At 43.8% G+C, this 19,090-nt stretch overlaps 1 protein-coding gene across 1 annotated transcript in view; it reads right to left on the bottom strand.

Moving 5' to 3' along the window:
- Window positions 1-16,577, bottom strand: part of LOC118783513 (protein FAM118B-like) — a 29,290-nt gene extending 12,713 nt beyond the window's left edge. Inside the window, exons 1-3 of the mRNA XM_036537422.1 lie at window positions 16,244-16,577; window positions 12,825-12,914; window positions 12,301-12,553 (exon numbers count right to left, since the gene is read on the bottom strand). Of these exons, the coding sequence (XP_036393315.1) occupies window positions 12,301-12,553; window positions 12,825-12,907 (336 nt within the window). The 5' untranslated portion in view covers window positions 12,908-12,914; window positions 16,244-16,577. The remainder of the gene's footprint in view (window positions 1-12,300; window positions 12,554-12,824; window positions 12,915-16,243) is intronic.
- Between the last annotated feature and the right edge of the window lie 2,513 nt (window positions 16,578-19,090).

Below are 19,090 nucleotides of genomic sequence, written 5' to 3'. Positions count from 1 at the left end.
ATGTTAATGGGTTAGGAAACCCAGTCAAGAGGGCTAAAGTAATGACCAAAGTAAAAAAGGAAAGAGCACAAATCAGTTTCTTACAAGAAACTCACCTATCACAAAATGAGCATGAGAAATTGATCCAAAAAAGATCCAAAAAGATTTGGATTCAGAAATACATATTACAGCTCACATACTAATACGCGCCACAGAGGAACAGCAATTCTAATATCTAACTCAACCAAATTCAAATGCCATAAGGAAATAAAAGATAAAGAGGGTCAATATGTTATAGTAAAAGGGACAATTGACCAGAATATGGTTACACTGGTGAATGTTTATGCACCTCCTGACAGTGATCGACTACTTCAAATCCCTGTTTGATATTATTGCCTTAGAAACTGAGGGCATATGCATATGTGGTGGAGATCTTAATGTGATATTGGACTATGATCTCGATACAACTAGTAATAACAGAAATAAGAAACATATGATAAAATTGGTGAACAATGCATGGGAGGATGGGCTTTTTTGATGTTTGGAGGGATCTTCATCCTCTAGAAAAAGACTATAGTCACTACTCAGCCATGCACTCTGTCTACTCAAGAATAGATTATTTTTTTATGCAGACAGAGTTCAGGGATAGAATTCTAGGTTGTCAAATCGGTGTGGCTGATGTGTCTGACCAAAGTCCTACATACTGAACTGTTTATCTAAAAGGCAGAAAGAGAGATTCACTGTGGAGAATGAATGTGGGAATGTTAAATAACGAGTCCATAGTTGAACAAATTAAAACTGATATTCAAAGCTATCAAGAGGAAAATAATAATGGTGAAATTGATCCACCCATACTGTGGGACGCTTTAAAGGCCGTCATACGAGGCAAATTAATAGCAATCACAAGTAACCTTAAAAAAGCTAAAACAGTACAATATCAGACTCTTCTCTCTGAATTAAGGATAATGGAACAAAAGCACAAAGAAAAGATGGATCAAAAAACACAACAACAATTAAAAGAGGTAAGCAATAAAATAAATGTATTACTACAGCAAGAAGAGGAGAAAAAAGCAAAATACCTAAAACAATCTTATTATGAATCAGGTCCAAAAGCAGCTAAATTATCGGCACGAAAATTGCGTAAGCAACAAGCAGAAAGAGCTGTCTATAAACTACATGACCCAAAATCAAATCAGCTTACAACCAAAAGAAATTGAAAATATTTTCAGGAATTACTATAAAGAACTCTATACCCAAACATCTGTTACAAAGAGGACACTAAAACATTTCTAGACTCATTGGATTTACCCTCTAATTGGTACAATGCAAAATGAGCATATAACAACAGTGATAACTACAGAAGAAATCCAGAAAGCAGATGGAAAATTAAAAACAAACAAGGCACCTGGTAGTGATGGACTTCCATCTGAGTGGTATAAGAAATTTGGAAAAGAACTGTCCCCGCTTCTCCTCACTACCTTCAATTGGATTTTGATAGAAGGTATTATTCCCCCATCATGGAAAGAATCAATAATTACAGTAATTCCCAAAGCACAAAAGGATAAGAAATATTGTGAAAATCTTAGGCCAATCTCAATTCTAAATGTTGATTATATGCTCTACACCTCTATTTTATCCAATAGACTACAAACACTGGAGGAATTTGGCTTTACAAAGACACTGGAGAAATTTGGCTTTACAAAGAAAACAGTACAGTGTATTAAGTCTATTTACAACAAACCTACAGCTAGGTTAAAAGTTAATGGCTCCTTATCAGAGAGATTCACATTAAAGAAAGGAACCAGACAGGGATGCTGCTTAAGTCCCATCCTATTTGCCATATATATTGAACCCTTGGCTCAAATGATCAGACAAGATTGTTCATTAACTGGAATAGAAATTAATGACCAAAAACATATAATAAGCCTCTTTGCAGATGATCTACTGATCATGATCTACTTACATGACCCAGTGAATTCCTTTATGAAACTAATGCAAACTCTGGAAGAATTCAATCACTATTCTGGTTATAAACTGAATATATCAAAAACGCAATCTCTCATATTTTACAGTACGCCAACACAGAAACTTAAAGAATTCAAACTGGACTAGGAAGCAAAATCTCTTAAATACCTGGGGGTAAACATGATGAAAAACCTGTCAAAATTATATCACAACAATTACAAAAATATGGACAATAATATAAGGAAGGATATTGAAAGATGAAGAAGGGGCCTCAGTGATAGGATAAATGCAGTGAAAATGAATATCTTGCATAGATTGTTGTATTTATTCCAGTGGAAATACCGCAAACCCAGCTTATTAAATGCTCATATAAAGCTCATATCAAGATTTATATGGGAGGGTAAAAGACCTATAGTACGTTTTACCACTCGCCAACTAACTAAAGATAAAGGGGGTATGGCACTTCCGAGTCTAAAGGAATACTTTTATGCAGCACAGATACGTCCACTTTTGTGCTGGTGTAATGCTGGCTATGTAGCCCGATGGAAAGATATAGAAATAAATACCTATAGCTTCCCAATTCAAACATACATCGAACATAGACCCAGTAACATTTTTCACCCTAGATATATGGCACTCTGTTGTTAGACAGCTGAGCTTGGGCTTTTAAAATGGATTGCTTTAGATGGAGGATTTACTCCGGGAAAGAATAACATAACAATAACATGACAACATAACAAACATACACATCTTTTGGAGTAGTAAGAAGCTACAGCCTTTCTGGGAAGGTGTACATTCAGTTTTATGTCAGGTTTTGGGTTACGGAATCCCACAATCGTGTACTGTCCTATACCTTGGAAACATGGAAGGAATTGTGTCTAAAGAAGATCAATATTTGGGCAAGACACTTCTTGCAGCTAGTAAAGACTATCACTAAGAATTGGCTTAAAACAGATACACCAGACTGTAAGCAATGGCCGTCTATTATTAAAGAGATCCAAGGGATGGAAAGGCTTACATATAGGTTAAAAATGAAAGAAGGACTCTTTGAAAGAGACTGGGGAAAGTGGCTGCAATACAAAATAAATAAAGGAGACCTAAGAAGAAATTAAGGAGAAATTAAGGAGACCTACATAGAATACTGAAGTTCTCCCCTTTACAGGCTCTGTTTAAATTTTCTTATATTGTTCCATTTTTTATTACATTTTTTTTTATTATATGTAATTTCAATTGCATTTGTTTTTTCTTCTTTTTTTTTAAACAATATGTTTATTGATTTTTCTTCTTTAACAAGACATGTATAAGCAGAAATATTACACGAAAGACATGAAACGATAGCAACAAACAGCAACAGAGCAAACATAAGTCAAACAAACAACAATAACCACATCAAAAGTAAACAACAAAAAATAAATTAATTAATTAAGAAACATCTAAGACAAAACAGGAGTATTACAAAAGCGTAGAAGAGACAAAATGACATTTTACAATGCACTGATCCAGTATGATAGCGCGCCTTTGGGACATAGTTCAGATAAAACACAGCGCCCTAAGCCATTCAAGTATCGCTCACCACCACCCCATGTGCTCACAAGGCGTAGAACACTACCCAGAGTTCTCTTCATGTGTCAATATTTCACCCACATCACTCTGCTCAACAAAATCCAAAAATGGACCCCAAACTTTTCAAAAGCGTCTTGTTTACCCTTAACCATATATGTTATTTTTTTCCATTGTTAGGCAAGATGACATTTCCCTTAGCCATTGGGCAATATTAGGTCTGTTCACACTTTTCCAGGAAAGAGCTATCAAGCATTTTGCTTGCAACAAGCTCATAAGTGTTTGTACTTTGTTCTTTAGATAAGGATTAATTGGGTACAGCCCCAGGATAAACACTTTGGGATGGAGAGGCAAATTTACTGATATAATTTGGGATATCATCTGTGAAACCTCCTTCCAAAAATCTTTAATTTTTTCACAGTCCCACAGACAATGAAACAGAGTCCCTTTAGCATGATTGCACTTGTAGCATAAATCTGAATTTGTACTATTAAATGTATTTAACTTAGCAGGGGTTACATATATTCGCATCAACCAATTATATTGCAAAAGTTTGAGCCAGTGTATTCACAGTTTGTGTCTGAGCCTTACTACAGATAGTACTCCATTTGTCCAAAGGTATGTCCTCCCAAATATCTTCCTTCCAAGACTTCAGTTTGTACACAGAGGATTCGGTTGAGCCAGACTCTAGCATATTGTATAGAGCTAAAATTCTACCCTTAGCATTGCAATGGGTTGAGATCATCTTTTCTAAAGTGGACAGAGGGGGTTCTGTTGGGTTTTGTTTCTGGGCAGCTGTGAGGAAGCTCCTTAGCTGTAAATATTAAAAAAAAAAGATTCCTGGGAATATCATATTTTGCTATAAATTCTTCGAATGACATAAAACTACCTAAGTCTCAAACTTTCCTTAGACCCTTGCAGGCCCATAGTTGGAAACCCAGATCATCTCTCCCAGGAGTGAAACTTTGGTTTCCCCAGATAGGGCTAAAACATGACAAAAAATGCATTTCACCAAGGAATTCCCGTACCTTATACAAAACGTTGATTGTATTTAAAACAAAGGGATTATCTGTATGTTTTTTTTTAGTTTCTTGATATCAGCTGAGTAAATGTAGAGGTTGAGGGGTAATTTGGGTACAACTGAAGACATTTCAATCTCCATACACGAAGGGAAAGATTCGGAGGTGAAATAGTACATAGCAGTACGAAGCTGAGCTGCCCAGTAGTACCACTGGATATTACGCAAATGAAGCCCCCCTCTGTCATACGGTAGGTACAGTAAGGACAAGCGAACTCTGGGACGTCTGTTATTCCAGATAAAAGTTGTGAACAACTTTTCAAGATTTATAAAGAAGGATGGTGGCAGCAGCAGGGGAATGTCTTGAAATAGATGCAACAGTTTTGGGAGGACATTCATTTTCAGAATGTTAATCTGGCCAATTAAAGATATAGGTAAAGATGACCATCTGTATATCGAATGGGTTATTGAATCTACGACTGGGTCATAGTTAGTTGAGACTATGCGGTCAATCTCTGGTACAATGCGAATGCCGAGATATATAAAGCATTCCATTGCATTAAAAATAGAAATCAAAGGCGTAGGTCTATGTCTTACCTCCTCCCTTAGCATCATAATTGATGATTTTGCATTATTTATTTTGTATCCCCAAAATCTTTAATTAGGGCCAGGAGTGCGGGTATCGACTTGCACAAATCTGTAAGAAATAAAATTACATCGTCTGCATAGAGGGCAATTCGACGGTCCATTTGACCTATTCTGATACCTGAAATATTGGGGGTGTGACCTAACAGCTATAGCTAGAGGCTCAATGCCAAGGATAAACAGGAGCGGAGAAAGAGGGCAGCCCCCAGCCTGGACTCAATCGCCTGATTACTCGCCTGCCTGGTTCCTGACCCTGTCTGCTCCAATTCCCCGACTTTGGATTTGCCCCCGGACTGCTTCTTTGGTTTTGAACCCTGCCTGTCTTTGGTCTTACCTTACCTTACGTTTTCAATAAATGCCCGGGACCTGAAAATCGTGTGGTCCGCGTTTGTGTCCCAGTCACCCCCGTGACAGAAAGAACTAGTCAGACAGCCCGCCGGGCATCCCGGAGCCGATGCAAGTCGACTGCACTCGACTGTCCCCCGCGGAGCGTCAGCGGAGGATCAGCACCCAGTCCTGCTTGTACTGCGGGCAGCCGGGCCATTTTGTGGCAACCTGCCTGGCAAAAGCCAGTACTCACCCATAGCGAGGGGAGTACAAGTGAGCATCACCCCCTTAAGCCATTCCCCTCAGACCCGCCCTTTGTTTTCAGCCACCCTGCTTGTCGGAGGTCAGGCCCACGCAGTCTCCGTCCTGATCAATTCGGGGTCCGATGGCAGTTTCATCGACGCCGACCTGGCAGCCTGGCTACACCTGCCCTGCATCCCACTGCACTCGCTGTTGGAGGCCTACACTATCACCGGGGCCCCTCTGATCCACGTTACCCACGCCACTCCCCCGGTGAACTTCCTCGTCTCGGGCAACCACCATGAGGAGATCGTGCTGAACGTCATCGGCTCCCCGCAAGCCGCCATGGTCCTGGGTCACCCCTGGCTAGCTCGGCACAACCCCCACATCGATTGGGAGGGTAACCGGATCCTGGGCTGGAGCCCTTTTTGCCATTCCCACTTCCTCCGGGAAGCTGTGGCCCCTGTATCGCCGGTTGCCCCTGCTCCAGAGGATTTCCCAGACCTGTCGGCTCTGCTGCCAGAATACATGGACCTGAAGCTGGTTTTTAGCAATTCCCGCACCACCTCGTTACCTCCACATCGCCCTTATGACTGCGCCATCGACCTCCTGCCTGGCCTGTCCCCGCCGAGGGGGTGCCTGTTTTCCCTGTCTCCGCCAGAGACGGAGGCCATGAATAAATACACCCGGGAATCCCTCGCGGCCGGTATCATTCGCTCTTCCTCCTCGCCTGCAGGAGCCGGATTTTTGTTCGTGGGGAAGAAGGACGGCTCCCTCCGTCCCTGCATAGATTATTGGGGCCTCAATGCCATCACGGTAAAGAACCGCTACCCCCTGCCGCTTCTGTCTTCTGCCTTTGAGTCGCTACAGGGGACCACCATCTTCACGAGACTCGATCTCCGTAACGCCTACCACCTGGTCAGGATTCGTGAAGGGGAGGAGTGGAAGACGGCGTTCAACACCCCATCTGGTCACTATAAGCACCTGGTCATGCCGTTCGGGTTAACGAATTCACCAGCCGTGTTTCAGTCCCTGGTCAATGACGTCCTTTGGGACATGCTGAACTGGTTCGTGTTCGTCTACCTGGACGACATCTTGATCTACTCCCGCTCCCTGCCTGAACACGTACAGCACGTCCGCGGCATCCTCCAGCGTCTGCACGAGAACCACCTGTATGTGAAGGCACAGAAGTGCGCCTTCCATCAGAGCACCACTTCCTTCCTGGGCTTCGTCATCACGGCGGGAAGCATCTGGATGGACCGGCAGAAGGTTCGAGCAGTGGAGGAGTGGCCTCGCCCCACCTCCCGCAGGGAGCTGCAGCGATTCCTTGGATTCGCTAATTTCTACCACCGCTTCATCCGCAACTACGGCACGGTAGTGGCTCCCCTCACCGCTCTTACGTCCATCAACCGGGTGTTCACCTGGTCTCCGGCCGCCGAGGAGGCGTTCCACGACCTGAAAGCTCGGTTCACCTCGGCGCCTGTCCTGACCCAGCCGTGGGGGCTGTCCTGTCCCAGCTCTTGCCTGCTGACAACAAGCTCCACCCCTGCGCCTATTTCTCCCACCGCCTCACACCCACCGAGTGTAACTACGACATCGGCGACCGGGAGCTACTGGCCATCAAACTGGCACTCGAGGAGTGGAGGCACTGGCTGGAGGGGGCGAGTGTTCTGTTCCTGGTATGGACTGACCACAAAAACCTTGAGTACGTCAGGTCGGCTAAGCGCCTGAATCCCCAACAAGCCCGCTGGTCCCTGTTTTTCTTCCGCTTCAATTTCACTCTGTCCTACCATCTGCGCTCTAAAAATGGTAAGCCTGACACCTTCTCACGCCAGTATGCTCTGGCCGAGGAGACCCAGAAGCCCAGCACCTTCCTGCCAGCGCGGTGCGTCATCACAGCAGCACTTTAGGATGTCGAGACCGCCGTCCGCTCTCCAGACCCCAGCAGGTCCCAGCTCTTGTCCCCCTAATCGCCTCTTTGTTCCCCAGTTCGTTCGTTCCCAGGTCCTGCAGTGGGGGCATTGGCTGGCGGTTTTGGTGGCCCAACATGACGGAGGACGTCCGGAGCTTCACCGCCACCTGCTCGGTCTGCGCCCAGAACAAAGCCTCCACCCGACCTCCCGCCGGTCTGCTGCAACCCCGGCCTGTTCCCAGACAGCCCTGGCCCCACATCGCCCTGGACTTCGTTACCGGCCTGCCCCCATCCGACGGTAACACCACCATCCTCACCATTGTAGACCAGTTTTCCAAAGCCGTGCACTTCATCCCCTTACCCAAACTGCCTTCTGCTAGGGAGACCGCTCAGCTGCTCGTTATCCATGTGTGCCGGCTGCACGGTCTCCCCTCCAATGTGGTGTCCGGTCGAGGGCCCAAATTCACCTCTAACTTTTGGAGGGCTTTTTGCAGGTTACTGGGCGCCACTGTCAGTCTGTCCTCCAGTTTTCACCCCCAGTCCAACGGCCAGACAGAGCGGGCAAACCAACAGCTGGAGATGGGGCTACGATGCCTGATGTCTCGGGAGCCGTCGGCGTGGAGCCAGCACCTTCCCTGGGTGGAATACGCCATCACCTCCCTTCCCTCTGCGTCCACGGGGCTATCGCCCTTCCACTGCAGTCTTGGTTACCAACCTCCCCTGTTCCCGGCCCAAGAGGAGGAGGTCGGTGTCCCCTCGGTAGCGGCGTTTGTCCGATGCTGCTGCCGCACCTGGAAACACGCCCGACTCGCGCTGCTCCGCTCCTCGGCTCGGGCTAAGCGGTTTGCCGACCGCCACCGCTCCAGAGCCCCTTGCTACCGCCAGGGCCAGCGAGTGTGGCTCTCCACCCAGGACATTCCTCTCAAAGTGGACTCCCGCAAGCAGGCTCCCCGATTCATCGGTCCCTTTCCCATTGCCAAGGTTATCAGTCCTGTGGCAGTCCGAATTAAGCTCCCACTCTCTCTTTGCCGCGTTCACCCCACCTTTCACGTCTCCAAGATCAAGCCTGTCGTCCGCAGCCCTCTCTGCCCTGCTCCACGTGCTCCTCCGCCGCCCCGCCTGATCGACAGATCGGAGGCACACACTGTGCGCCGCCTGCTTAAAGTTCGGCGTCGGGGGTGCAGCCTCCAATATCTGGTGGACTGGGAGGGCTACGGTCCCGAGGAGAGGCGCTGGGTCCCTGCCAGGGACATCCTGGATCCTGCCCTCATCCGGGACTTCCACTGCCGGCACCCTGGCGAACCCGTTGTGACGCCTGGGGGTGTCCGTCGGGGGGGGGGGTTACTGTCAGGGCTCTGCCCCCTTAGCTGTGGTGTTTTGTTTTTCCCTGTCCATGTGCTTTTTGTTTTCCTTGTGTTCCAGCCCCTCCCCGCTCCCCGCCTGGTCTCCGCCCGCCAGATTGCCCCATTACCTTCACCTGCCTACCTGCCCACCTGCATCCCATCTCCTTGTCACCCCAGCCCTACATCTTCCCTGTGTGTCTCTGCCTTGTTGCTAGTTCATTTCAGTGTTTCGACTTGTTTTGTCCCTGCCGTAGTTTGTTCCTGTGTTTTGCCGTTTTCATTTTCCTGCCTGCATCCCGACCAATCCCTGCCTGCCGCCCTGACTCAATCGCCTGATTACTCGCCTGCCTGGTTCCTGACCCTGTCTGCTCCAATTCCCCGACTTTGGATTTGCCCCCGGACTGCTTCTCTGTGTTTTGAACCCTGCCTGTCTTTGGTCTTACGAACTGCCTGCCGTTTTCAATAAACGCCCGGGACCTGAAAATCACGCAGTCCGCGTTTGTGTCCCAGTCACCCCCTTGACACCCTGCCGAGAACCTCTGCAGATGTCAAAAGGTTTATATACCATATTAGTAGTAAGAATCTCTGCAGTGGGATTTGAATATAATATCTTTATCCATTTACAAAATCCAAGTATTTTTTGACTTGGTGAAATTTATGAAAATTTATGAAGGCTTCCCATCTAGTACCAGCTGAAGTCCAATGTATTCTGTAAAACTTGGATCTTGCAGCCATTTAGGTTGAAAACGCCATTTAGGTGGATCACCTACTAATTTAGTGTTGGAATATGTAAGAGATGCTGGAACATGGTCAGAGATGACAATGCTATCATAGACGCAATCTACAATTTTAGAGTGTAATGCTGCTGAGATCAAAAAATAGTCGATTCGGGAATAGGTCCCGTGAGTGCTAGAATAACAGCAGATATATATATATATATATATATATATATATATATATATATATATATATATATATAGGAGAGATATTCGAACCTGAGGTGTGATCTTTAACAGGATGTAAAGTGCAATTAAAGTCTTCTGCAACAATATAACTACCTGGAAGTGAGGAAAGGTTTAAGAACAGATTGTTGAAGAATTTAGAGTCATCTTCGTTGGGACCATACACATTAATTAGATTTAACTGCTCAGACAGCAGGGTACCCCGTATATATATATATATCTGCCGGCAGGGTCACAAAATGTTTGCGATAAATGATAATTCACAATTAATAAATAACTATATATATTGAAATTGATAAAGACAGAATGTTTCATGCTTCAAATCCCTGTTTAGAGAAAACCAAAAGCAACTGTTCGGATTTACTGTCCAAAAAATAAGACAAAGATTAACTTTACATTGTTATTGCCGCTTCTTCAGCACTGCTCCGCTTCCACACCTCTGCCTAGCTTCTCCAGAAATTGCTCCACCTCGGCTGGAGTTTCAAAAATGTAGGATCGATCGCCGTGGGAGACCCTCAGACGTGCTGGGAAGATGGTTCCATACTGAATAGTCTTAGCCCGTAGCCACTGCTTGACACTGTCGAAGCGTTTCTGCTGCTTATGGATTTCCACGGGGAGGTCTGGGAAGAACATAACTTGCCAATTCTTTTAAAATACTCTCCCTTTCTCCCTGGCTGTGTTCATCACACGCAACTTGTCTTGATAGTTTAAGGACTTCATTATCAAAGCCCTCGGGGGTGCGTTAGGATTGGATCTTGGGCCAGAAATGATCCGATGAGCTCTCTCAATGATCAGGGGAGAGCGGAGTGGCTCCATCTCCGGAGCCTCAGGAAGCCACCGCTCTAAGAATGAGCAAGCATCGCTCATTTGGATCATCGGATCATTTGAATCATTTTGGAGAATTTTGGATCATCATTTGAAAGTCACGCCCTGGCCTGTGCATGCACACTCAGTCCACTGTGGCTGCAGACTGCAGACTGCAAAGGGACATGCCTGCTCTGCCAGGCACCCATGTTTTCTGCTCCACGCGGTGACCTCACTCTGCTAAGTGTGGCTTTCCCTTCTCAAGCCTGGGAAGACCGGAGGAATCCTGTCACCTTGGAGCGCAGTCGGTGGAGACATGAGGCCACAGGCGGCCCACAGTTGGGTGTTTGTTGTCATAGAGGGAACAGGCCGATCTGCAGAGACAAAGCGTGCCAGACCACCGTGACGCCGCGGCGACACATGGCTAAAGCGGAGAGCGTATGAAGCGGAGGTCACACAGATGCAGCCCAAACTGTGGGATGCTCGTGTGGGAAAACATTTCCAGGACTTTTTTCCCACTCCATCAACACTTGTTCCTTGTTTGCATGTTCATGCCTGAACAACTTGGAAAAATATCTGTATGCGCTAGAATAAAACATTCAAAACAGGTCAGGTGGGTCATACTGACGAATTAGTGAAATCTAGTGCATACACAAGTGACACAAAGAGAAAAGACCATTCGAATTGCAAAGAGTGAATGTTTATCGACCACACCTGAGGATGACATGTGGCTCTGTTCTGTACAGCATGGACTTCAGCAGCAACATGATGTTGTGCTAGTTGTAAACTGAAAAAATTCAGCATTCTCCCTCTGCAGTACACAGGTCATTCCTTTCACTTCTCAATCTTACTGTTGGCCTTCTAATAACCTCCTGTTTTTCCCCACCACCCACGATTTTCCTGCACAGAAAATTGTATCTGTAGGCTTTCGATTCTTTGTGGTTTTTGTAATTGTATTTTATTTTTTCACATCTTTCATGCTTGTGTGGATTTTCCTTTTTTGGTTGGCACAGGCTGGCAAACCTGCAATTAAGACTAGCGTAGCACAGGCTGGGATTAGCCTGATGCACTTAAGGACCCGGTACATGCTGGGTAAAACAAAGAATGCTAACACTGACAGGTATACCCATGGTGGAGGGACCACCCAACGACCATGGTGCACTCTCTGACAGCCTAATGAGTGTGTACTGTTGTGCTGAGCGATATTTCCATCAGGGCATGTGGAGATTAATTGAGAGTTTTGTTCACATGGAGCATCAGGTCTGCCTTCTGCACTGCTCCATCTGAACAGCATAACTGCAGCTGCACTCCCTCAGAATGGCCTGCTTTAGTGCAGCTACCCTGACTGTTTGGCTTAAAAACATCAACCCCAAGGATGAGAGCACAACCCCCCCCCCACCACCACCACCACCACCCCCCCCACCCCATCCCACCCTTGTGATACACTGATTAAACGGATTTAATATTAAAAGAGAAGTCTGAAAGGTTATGATTACAATTTTAGGTAGTGAAGGGAAACTAGGGTCAGGGACTAAGGCTGCTCACCGGAGACAGCTTCTGGATGAGGTCATGGGCCACATGCACCAGATTCTTGTCCTCCTGCAGGCTCTTCTGGAAACGCCTGCTCTCCTCCTCCTCCAGGAGGTCGAAGTCATTTGCAGCATCCAGTAGGGCCTGAATCAGGCCCTTCCAGGACCTGAGGGCAGGGACCTGAGGTGCCACGGCTGAGCTCACTCCTGTTCCAATCACCAGAACCAGCTCTGGGGCCCGCTTGGTCTTCAGGCTTGGGAGCAGCTTCCTGTCGGCCAGATGGCAAGTCAGAGACTCACCGCTCTACCCACTCACAACGACCTCTGAAATTCTGAAAGGCTTTGTTTAATAATAAACAACTGCTTCTGAAGGCAATGAGTGAGAAATATGCAACAATACCACAAACTAGAACTAATAATTAGCTTTTAGCCAGGTTTCACAAACTGAACATTAACAGAAGTCCCATGCAAGCATGGATTAATGTAATGAGACTCGGGTGGATGAAAAAACCAGCAAAAAAAAAAATGTAAATAGTCTACCTGGGTTTTTTGGCATTTGAGTCGACATTGTCGGTATTAGGGGCGGGCCTCTTCTCCGTCTTGACGGTCACCACTGAGGCCATCCGACTCCTGAAACGTGGCCACAGTCAGCCATCCCTGTCCCACACCGCCATGCATCATGACTATTAGTATTTTGCAGTACAAGTGATTGCAGTGAGAAACCACGTTAACATACACGGCCCCGCATGTAAAACACCGGTACCCAATTAACTAGTACAGTGGATCCGGGCAGATTAGGGTTGTATATTTTCTTCATACATGGAGTCTGGGTGATCTGCAGGTCCCCATTCGCTGAACTACCCTTTTCTCATTAACGAGTCCATTGAGATGAATACAATTTGAGACATCAGTTTCAGGAGTTACACGGTAAGACTTCGGTTGAACATGTTAATCTTAATTAGTGTTTTGGCTACAAACGGTCTCTATTTGAGATAGACACACACGTTTGTTGGGCCACTGACAGGCTTGGGGAGTAATGGAATACGTGTAACGGCGTTACGTAATTAGGATACAAAAAAAGGTAACTGTGTTCCGTTACAGTTACAGAAAAAAAGATGTAATCAGATTAAAGATATATTTAGTAAAAATGGGGATTATTAGCAGGATTACAATTTTAAAATACATTTCAAAATAAAGAACGATATACTACCATGCACATGTGCACACATTACAACACTTGATTACAACACCACTCTGGTCTCCAGTGAAACCATATAGCCAATCTTACAGTTGCCAATTCATTATCATAGCCTCTAGTGAAAAAAATGCTCTCACTGGGTGGAAATTTCGCCATTAGTTTGTCTTTAAAGCAGAAAAGGGGAACAACATCACAGTACAGTGCAAGTTATGCCTTACAGCCAGGGACGTTTCTAACTATTGAAAAGATCCGGGGCTAAGTCAAGTTTGCCTGGGGCTTGCCTTTTTTTTTTTGAAGGGAGATCGGCATCGGTAGGTTGGAGAGGATATGATCGGACCTAACGACGCCACTGCTTACAGCTGTGAAAATGCTGTCATCATCCAAGGACTCGACATCTAATTTAAAGAAACATATATAGGTAAGACCAACCGCTAACGTTAACTACACAGAAATCCAGTTAGCTAAAAGTTAACATTAGTTAGCTAGCTAACCTGTCAATACTACTACTACTACTGAAAAATATTTTGGGACTGTAGGTGGTGATGCTGGTGACGGGATGGTGTGTGGGTAAAAACACAAAGCCCAGACTGGAAAAAGCTTAACGTTAAGTTGCTAGCAAGCTAGCAAACGGTACTTAAGATTAGAAGTCAATATCTTGGCTTTCAGTACGAATGTTAAAATCAACTATTTGTTCAGAAGAGACATGATGAAGCTGTATTGGTTTGATAGTTAGTAAAGTGCGTGAAAGCCAAATTAGCTAGCAGGCTACTTGCACATTCAACTAAAAAATAGGCCTACAAATACCACCTTACAAAGACAAATCTAGATAGCTAGCTACAAGACAAACAAAACAACAATAAGCATAACTAGCTAGCTACTATCACATTCACACATAACACACAACAAACACATAGCTAGCTAGCTACAATAAAAAAACAATGTAGAAAGCTAGATCGCTTGCTAGCTAATTTGGCTTTCACGCACTTTCCTTAACTGTCATATTACTAATAGCTATCAAACTAATACAGCCTCATCACGTCTCTTCTGACCAAATAGTTCATTTTACCTCAGACACTGCAAGCAACCTGTTCTGACAACTTTAGTACTGTTAGCTAGCTACCAACCAAATTAACATAGTTAGTAAAAGCGCATAGTTACCGCTATTAATCTAAACACACATTCGCGCATAACAAAGAAAGGAATACCTGGACAAACAATTAATAAACCTAGAAACGAATATAAAACATTATATTAGGCTAAACAATTTCACCAGCACACCCAATCCAATCCTAAAGTAACGGAAAGTAATCAAGTTACGTTACTTTAATATTGTGATACTTGGATTAGGTTACTGATTAAAATTTTAACAGGTAATTAGTAATTGTATACATTTTCAAAGTAACCCTCCCAACCCTGGCCACTGACACATCTCTGTATGGTTACGGAACCGGTCCTGAGTCGCTTCCTCTTGATCGGTAAGGTAGCTAAAGTTTGTAGTGTATTACTGCATATAATATTGTGTAATATTGAATTTAATTTCATCATCAAAGAGACAATTCATGAGATGAGGGGGCTGTAGTATTCAGTTTGGAAATATATATTTTTTATTTTACCTTTATTTTACTAGGAAATCCCACTGAGATCAAAAATCTCTTTTACAAGAGAGACTAAATAAATAATTTAATTAAGTCTACTCTGCCTACAGTCTAGTTGCTGTGCTGCAGACGACAATTTACAATTCAGTTTTGGCCTATTAGACAAGGCTGAAGTTTACTAGCGTTCTACCAGATTAAGTGAATGGAAAATGCAGCCGTCGCTGGTTCACCTAGCTAGGAGACAAACCTTTAAAGGCAAATGTTGATTCTGTTGTGCGATTCTTCGTTTATGGTGGCAATTCTGCCAAGGGAAGTCCACATAGTTCCCGCAGATCCTAGTTGCTATAGATGTTTGAGTCCTCGAAAACTGCCCGACCGCCTGTAAATATCTGTTTATTGAAGAACCTATTTTATGCAGGTAGGAGTAGCGAGCAAACACTTACCAGTCGCCAATATCTGAATAACATTAGAATACACAATACAGTTAGGCTATCTATCGATTGCCGTAGGCTATATAAAGGTACTAAATGAAACAACAAATACCGTTACCACTAGCCACTTATTTCGCGGAATTTCGAAAATCTGAATTGCATTTACATTTCCACACAAACTTTGCTGGGCTTTTCTTACATAAAAACGCGACGGCAATCTGTGTACAATTGCGATGCAGTAAACATGATATCAGATGGCCAGCTAGCTTTGTCAGTTCCGATCTGAAAAGAGCGCAGTTTGTAAGTTACGAACTGATAAAAATGACCGCGCTATAGCTACAACATGGATTCTATTAATTTACAGATAACAAGATAGCAAACAGGCTGCGTTGGCCAACGAACTTAACTACCACTTGTTAGCTACACCAGAAAAACGCAAAACAGTCCATACAAATAAAAAACAAACAAACAAAAAGATACAGAATATATATTAGTCTAGCTATCTCGTCTACCTAGATGCCGTAAGGTAACCTGTCCATGTAAAGTAACTAGGCATCATAGTTAGACTAGCTAGCTAGATAACTATTGGCCATTTCAAACCACAATAATATTTGCTAGCTAGCCAGATATCTAGAATATAATATTAATTATACTAACCAAATTTAGCTGTCTACTTGCTGTAAATTTCCGGGCTGCGGATTTGTTGTCACTAGGCAGCTAGCAACGTTTACTTACCCCGACTGTATTTCCAATAATAGTTAACGTACAGCGAGATGTTCTATCCGTTGAAACTTCTCTGTCCCCCTTGCAGAACCCTTTGTTTATAGCTCGCTAATGATTATAAATATTTACGCGCTTCGCCTGTCATTATGAAGTTTTCAAAAAGTGCAAAACTTTCCTGTAACGATAGCTAAGTAGCTACATTCAGACTGCATCTGAGATTACAGAGCCCGTTATCCAGCGAGAGTGCGTACTCTGCGCACTGTCCTAGCGCGGTACAGCAAAGGTCCGCCCTTTATCTCTTAGTGGAGGAGTTCACAGGCTCTGATGATTTAATATTTAATAACATAAGGAGAATCTTAAATTTGAAGCAATTTGGGTTCAGGCTGTTGCTACTGTACATAGACCTCGATTCGCTGGCAGCAACAGTGGCTTCTGTATTGGAAACACCGCCTGCTGCTATTCTTGCTTAACCCCCTCGCTCACCAAGTGTATTCTGCGAGAGTGGATATGAATGGGAAATAGCGTGATAGGAAGCAATGCAGCAAGCTAACATTAGTTTACAACGTGCTTTTAAACTCTCATCTTTATAAATATGGGTCAAATTGGCCAGTCCTGTGCTGTTACCGGTCACACACAAAAAACGTAATGTCTTGTCCATAGTCATATGAACAGTATGCGTCAGTGATAGGATGTCTACTGCTAGCTATCTTACCAGGTTTTTTCATCGAGAAAATGTCGTTTAATTATTTGTGGTAAATCGAGATGACATGTTCGTTTCACTTTATGATTTGTTTCGGCAGATTTTAAATGTATGTGCTTGCTATATCGTCATACCACTGATCGTACGTATTGTTTGGACAAGTTGATGGTGTAGTCAGGCTGGCTTTCGTATGGGAAAGGGAATGGCTTGCATAATCCATCTTTATTTTTAGTCTTCCTGTCAGATCGAATGTCAGCTCACATGTTTTAGAGCAGTATTTCTCAGTCCTGGTCCTGGAGGGCCATAGTGTCTGCAGGGCTACTTTACCTGGTCCTACAGGGCTGCAGTGTCTACAGGGTAACTCAAACTGTGGATTCATTTACTCTGTCTAGGCCCTTAACTGCCTGTTTCAACTAATCAGTTGAACAACTGATTCTGAGTCCTGACCCAGTTCTTAGTATTGGTTCTTTATCATACAAAACTGAGGAATTATATCCAAAGGTACTCATTTTCAGGTATGTAATCACAGAGGGAAATAAGACTGTATTTACCATAGACATCTGCTCTGGTTTGCTTTGATGAGGAAGCCATTACCCTGACCAAAAGAAATTGACAACACGGATTGGCTTCAGTTAAATTTTTCTTAGTGACTCTAGGCATTGCAAAGCCAGTGCCACATCAAATGCGTTTAAATGGGGCAGAATTATGAATTTGTAGTTTAGCATTTTTAGCCACATTCAGAATTATAAATACATTTTAAAGGAATAAAAAGAAACCAAGAAAGTTTACACATTTTCCACGGTAACCTCTTCTTATGAGCTTCAGCTTGTTGCAACAGAAAGTATGGCATTTTGAGCATTGATTGGGTTTGAGGCTTCAAAAGCCCCATAATGGACGGGGCTGTCATGTTATTAGAAATTCTTTAACTTGAATCAATCATGTTGTTTTGGTGGCAGCAAGGACTCTTGATTGGTTAACACAAGTTAATCAAAGCACATAGTAGCCGCACCCACTGAAGGATTCACAACGCATATGGGTTGAGCAATTATTCTGATGAGTCACCCAAGAGGATGTTGACCCCAGACATAAGGAGAGAGTACACCCTCACATGTAGTAAAGGGTCTGTGTTTAAGGTAAAAATGGCAGGTGTTTTTACCAATGGTCTTCCTGCAAGGGAATAATTCAAATTAACACCAAGATCACCTGAGTATCAAGAAAAGACCAGCAGAATGACTTGACAATAGGTAGTGCTGCACCTCATGTTTAAAACCATAGAAATACTTAAGAAGTGACTAAGGTCTTCTATGCTTTTAAAATCATTTGATTAGTTACAGGCAGTTCCATCTCAGCAAACAAGTCATTTTCATCATGCAACTGAATAGCCATTTGTTGTGCCTACCATTAACTTTCTGGTAAGATGCCTTTTTATATTTGGTTGTATGGATCTGCATGTGTTAAATTGAGCATGTCTAAATCATTTATTGGCCCTACCATGGAGACTCTGGTGCTCCACTGATGTTTTGTCATAGTAGCTTTTTTTCTAAAGAACAAATGGCACAAACTGGGATTCAGCTGTGATGGATGGGATTTATTGGCTTGGAGCTGTTTAGATATGTACTTTGAATGAGCACCACTTAGTGAAAAGGAAAGAGAGGGGAAAACATTTTTGTGCAAAGATTGTGCAAAGCATGAAACCAGTAACACAGTATCATGTCTGAAAGAACTATGCAGTAATAGCATATAACCCTTAAAATTGAAGTGTCAATTTGGCTTGTCTGTACGTGGTTACTAGGATCCCCTTTGTATAAACCTATATGCCACTTTGCTACTTTATACTTACCTTCTAAGTTGCTCTGGATAGGAGCGTCTGCTAAACGATGATAATACAATGTAATGTAATGATAAATTTCTACAGCAGTGTTCTCAATTTCAAAATACTTCACAAAGAGTAAACAGAAGTGCTGAATATGAGTGAGGGAAATAACCATTACAGCTGTTAAATAAATGGCAGTACTTGCTGTCTGAACTTATAAGCACCCTCTGATGGGTAGCAGTAAGAGTGTCATTGTAGAATTGTAGAAAATATACCCAGACATGAATGTGCCACAGCAACAGATATGCATCAGCAGTGGAATCAGCCATATAGATCCATTATGCTC

Source organism: Megalops cyprinoides, chromosome 9 (genome assembly GCF_013368585.1).
Source record: "Megalops cyprinoides isolate fMegCyp1 chromosome 9, fMegCyp1.pri, whole genome shotgun sequence".
NCBI classification, from domain to species: domain Eukaryota; kingdom Metazoa; phylum Chordata; class Actinopteri; order Elopiformes; family Megalopidae; genus Megalops; species Megalops cyprinoides.
The sequence above is the reverse complement of the archived record's forward strand: the minus strand, read 5'-3'. Positions and strand labels throughout refer to the sequence as shown.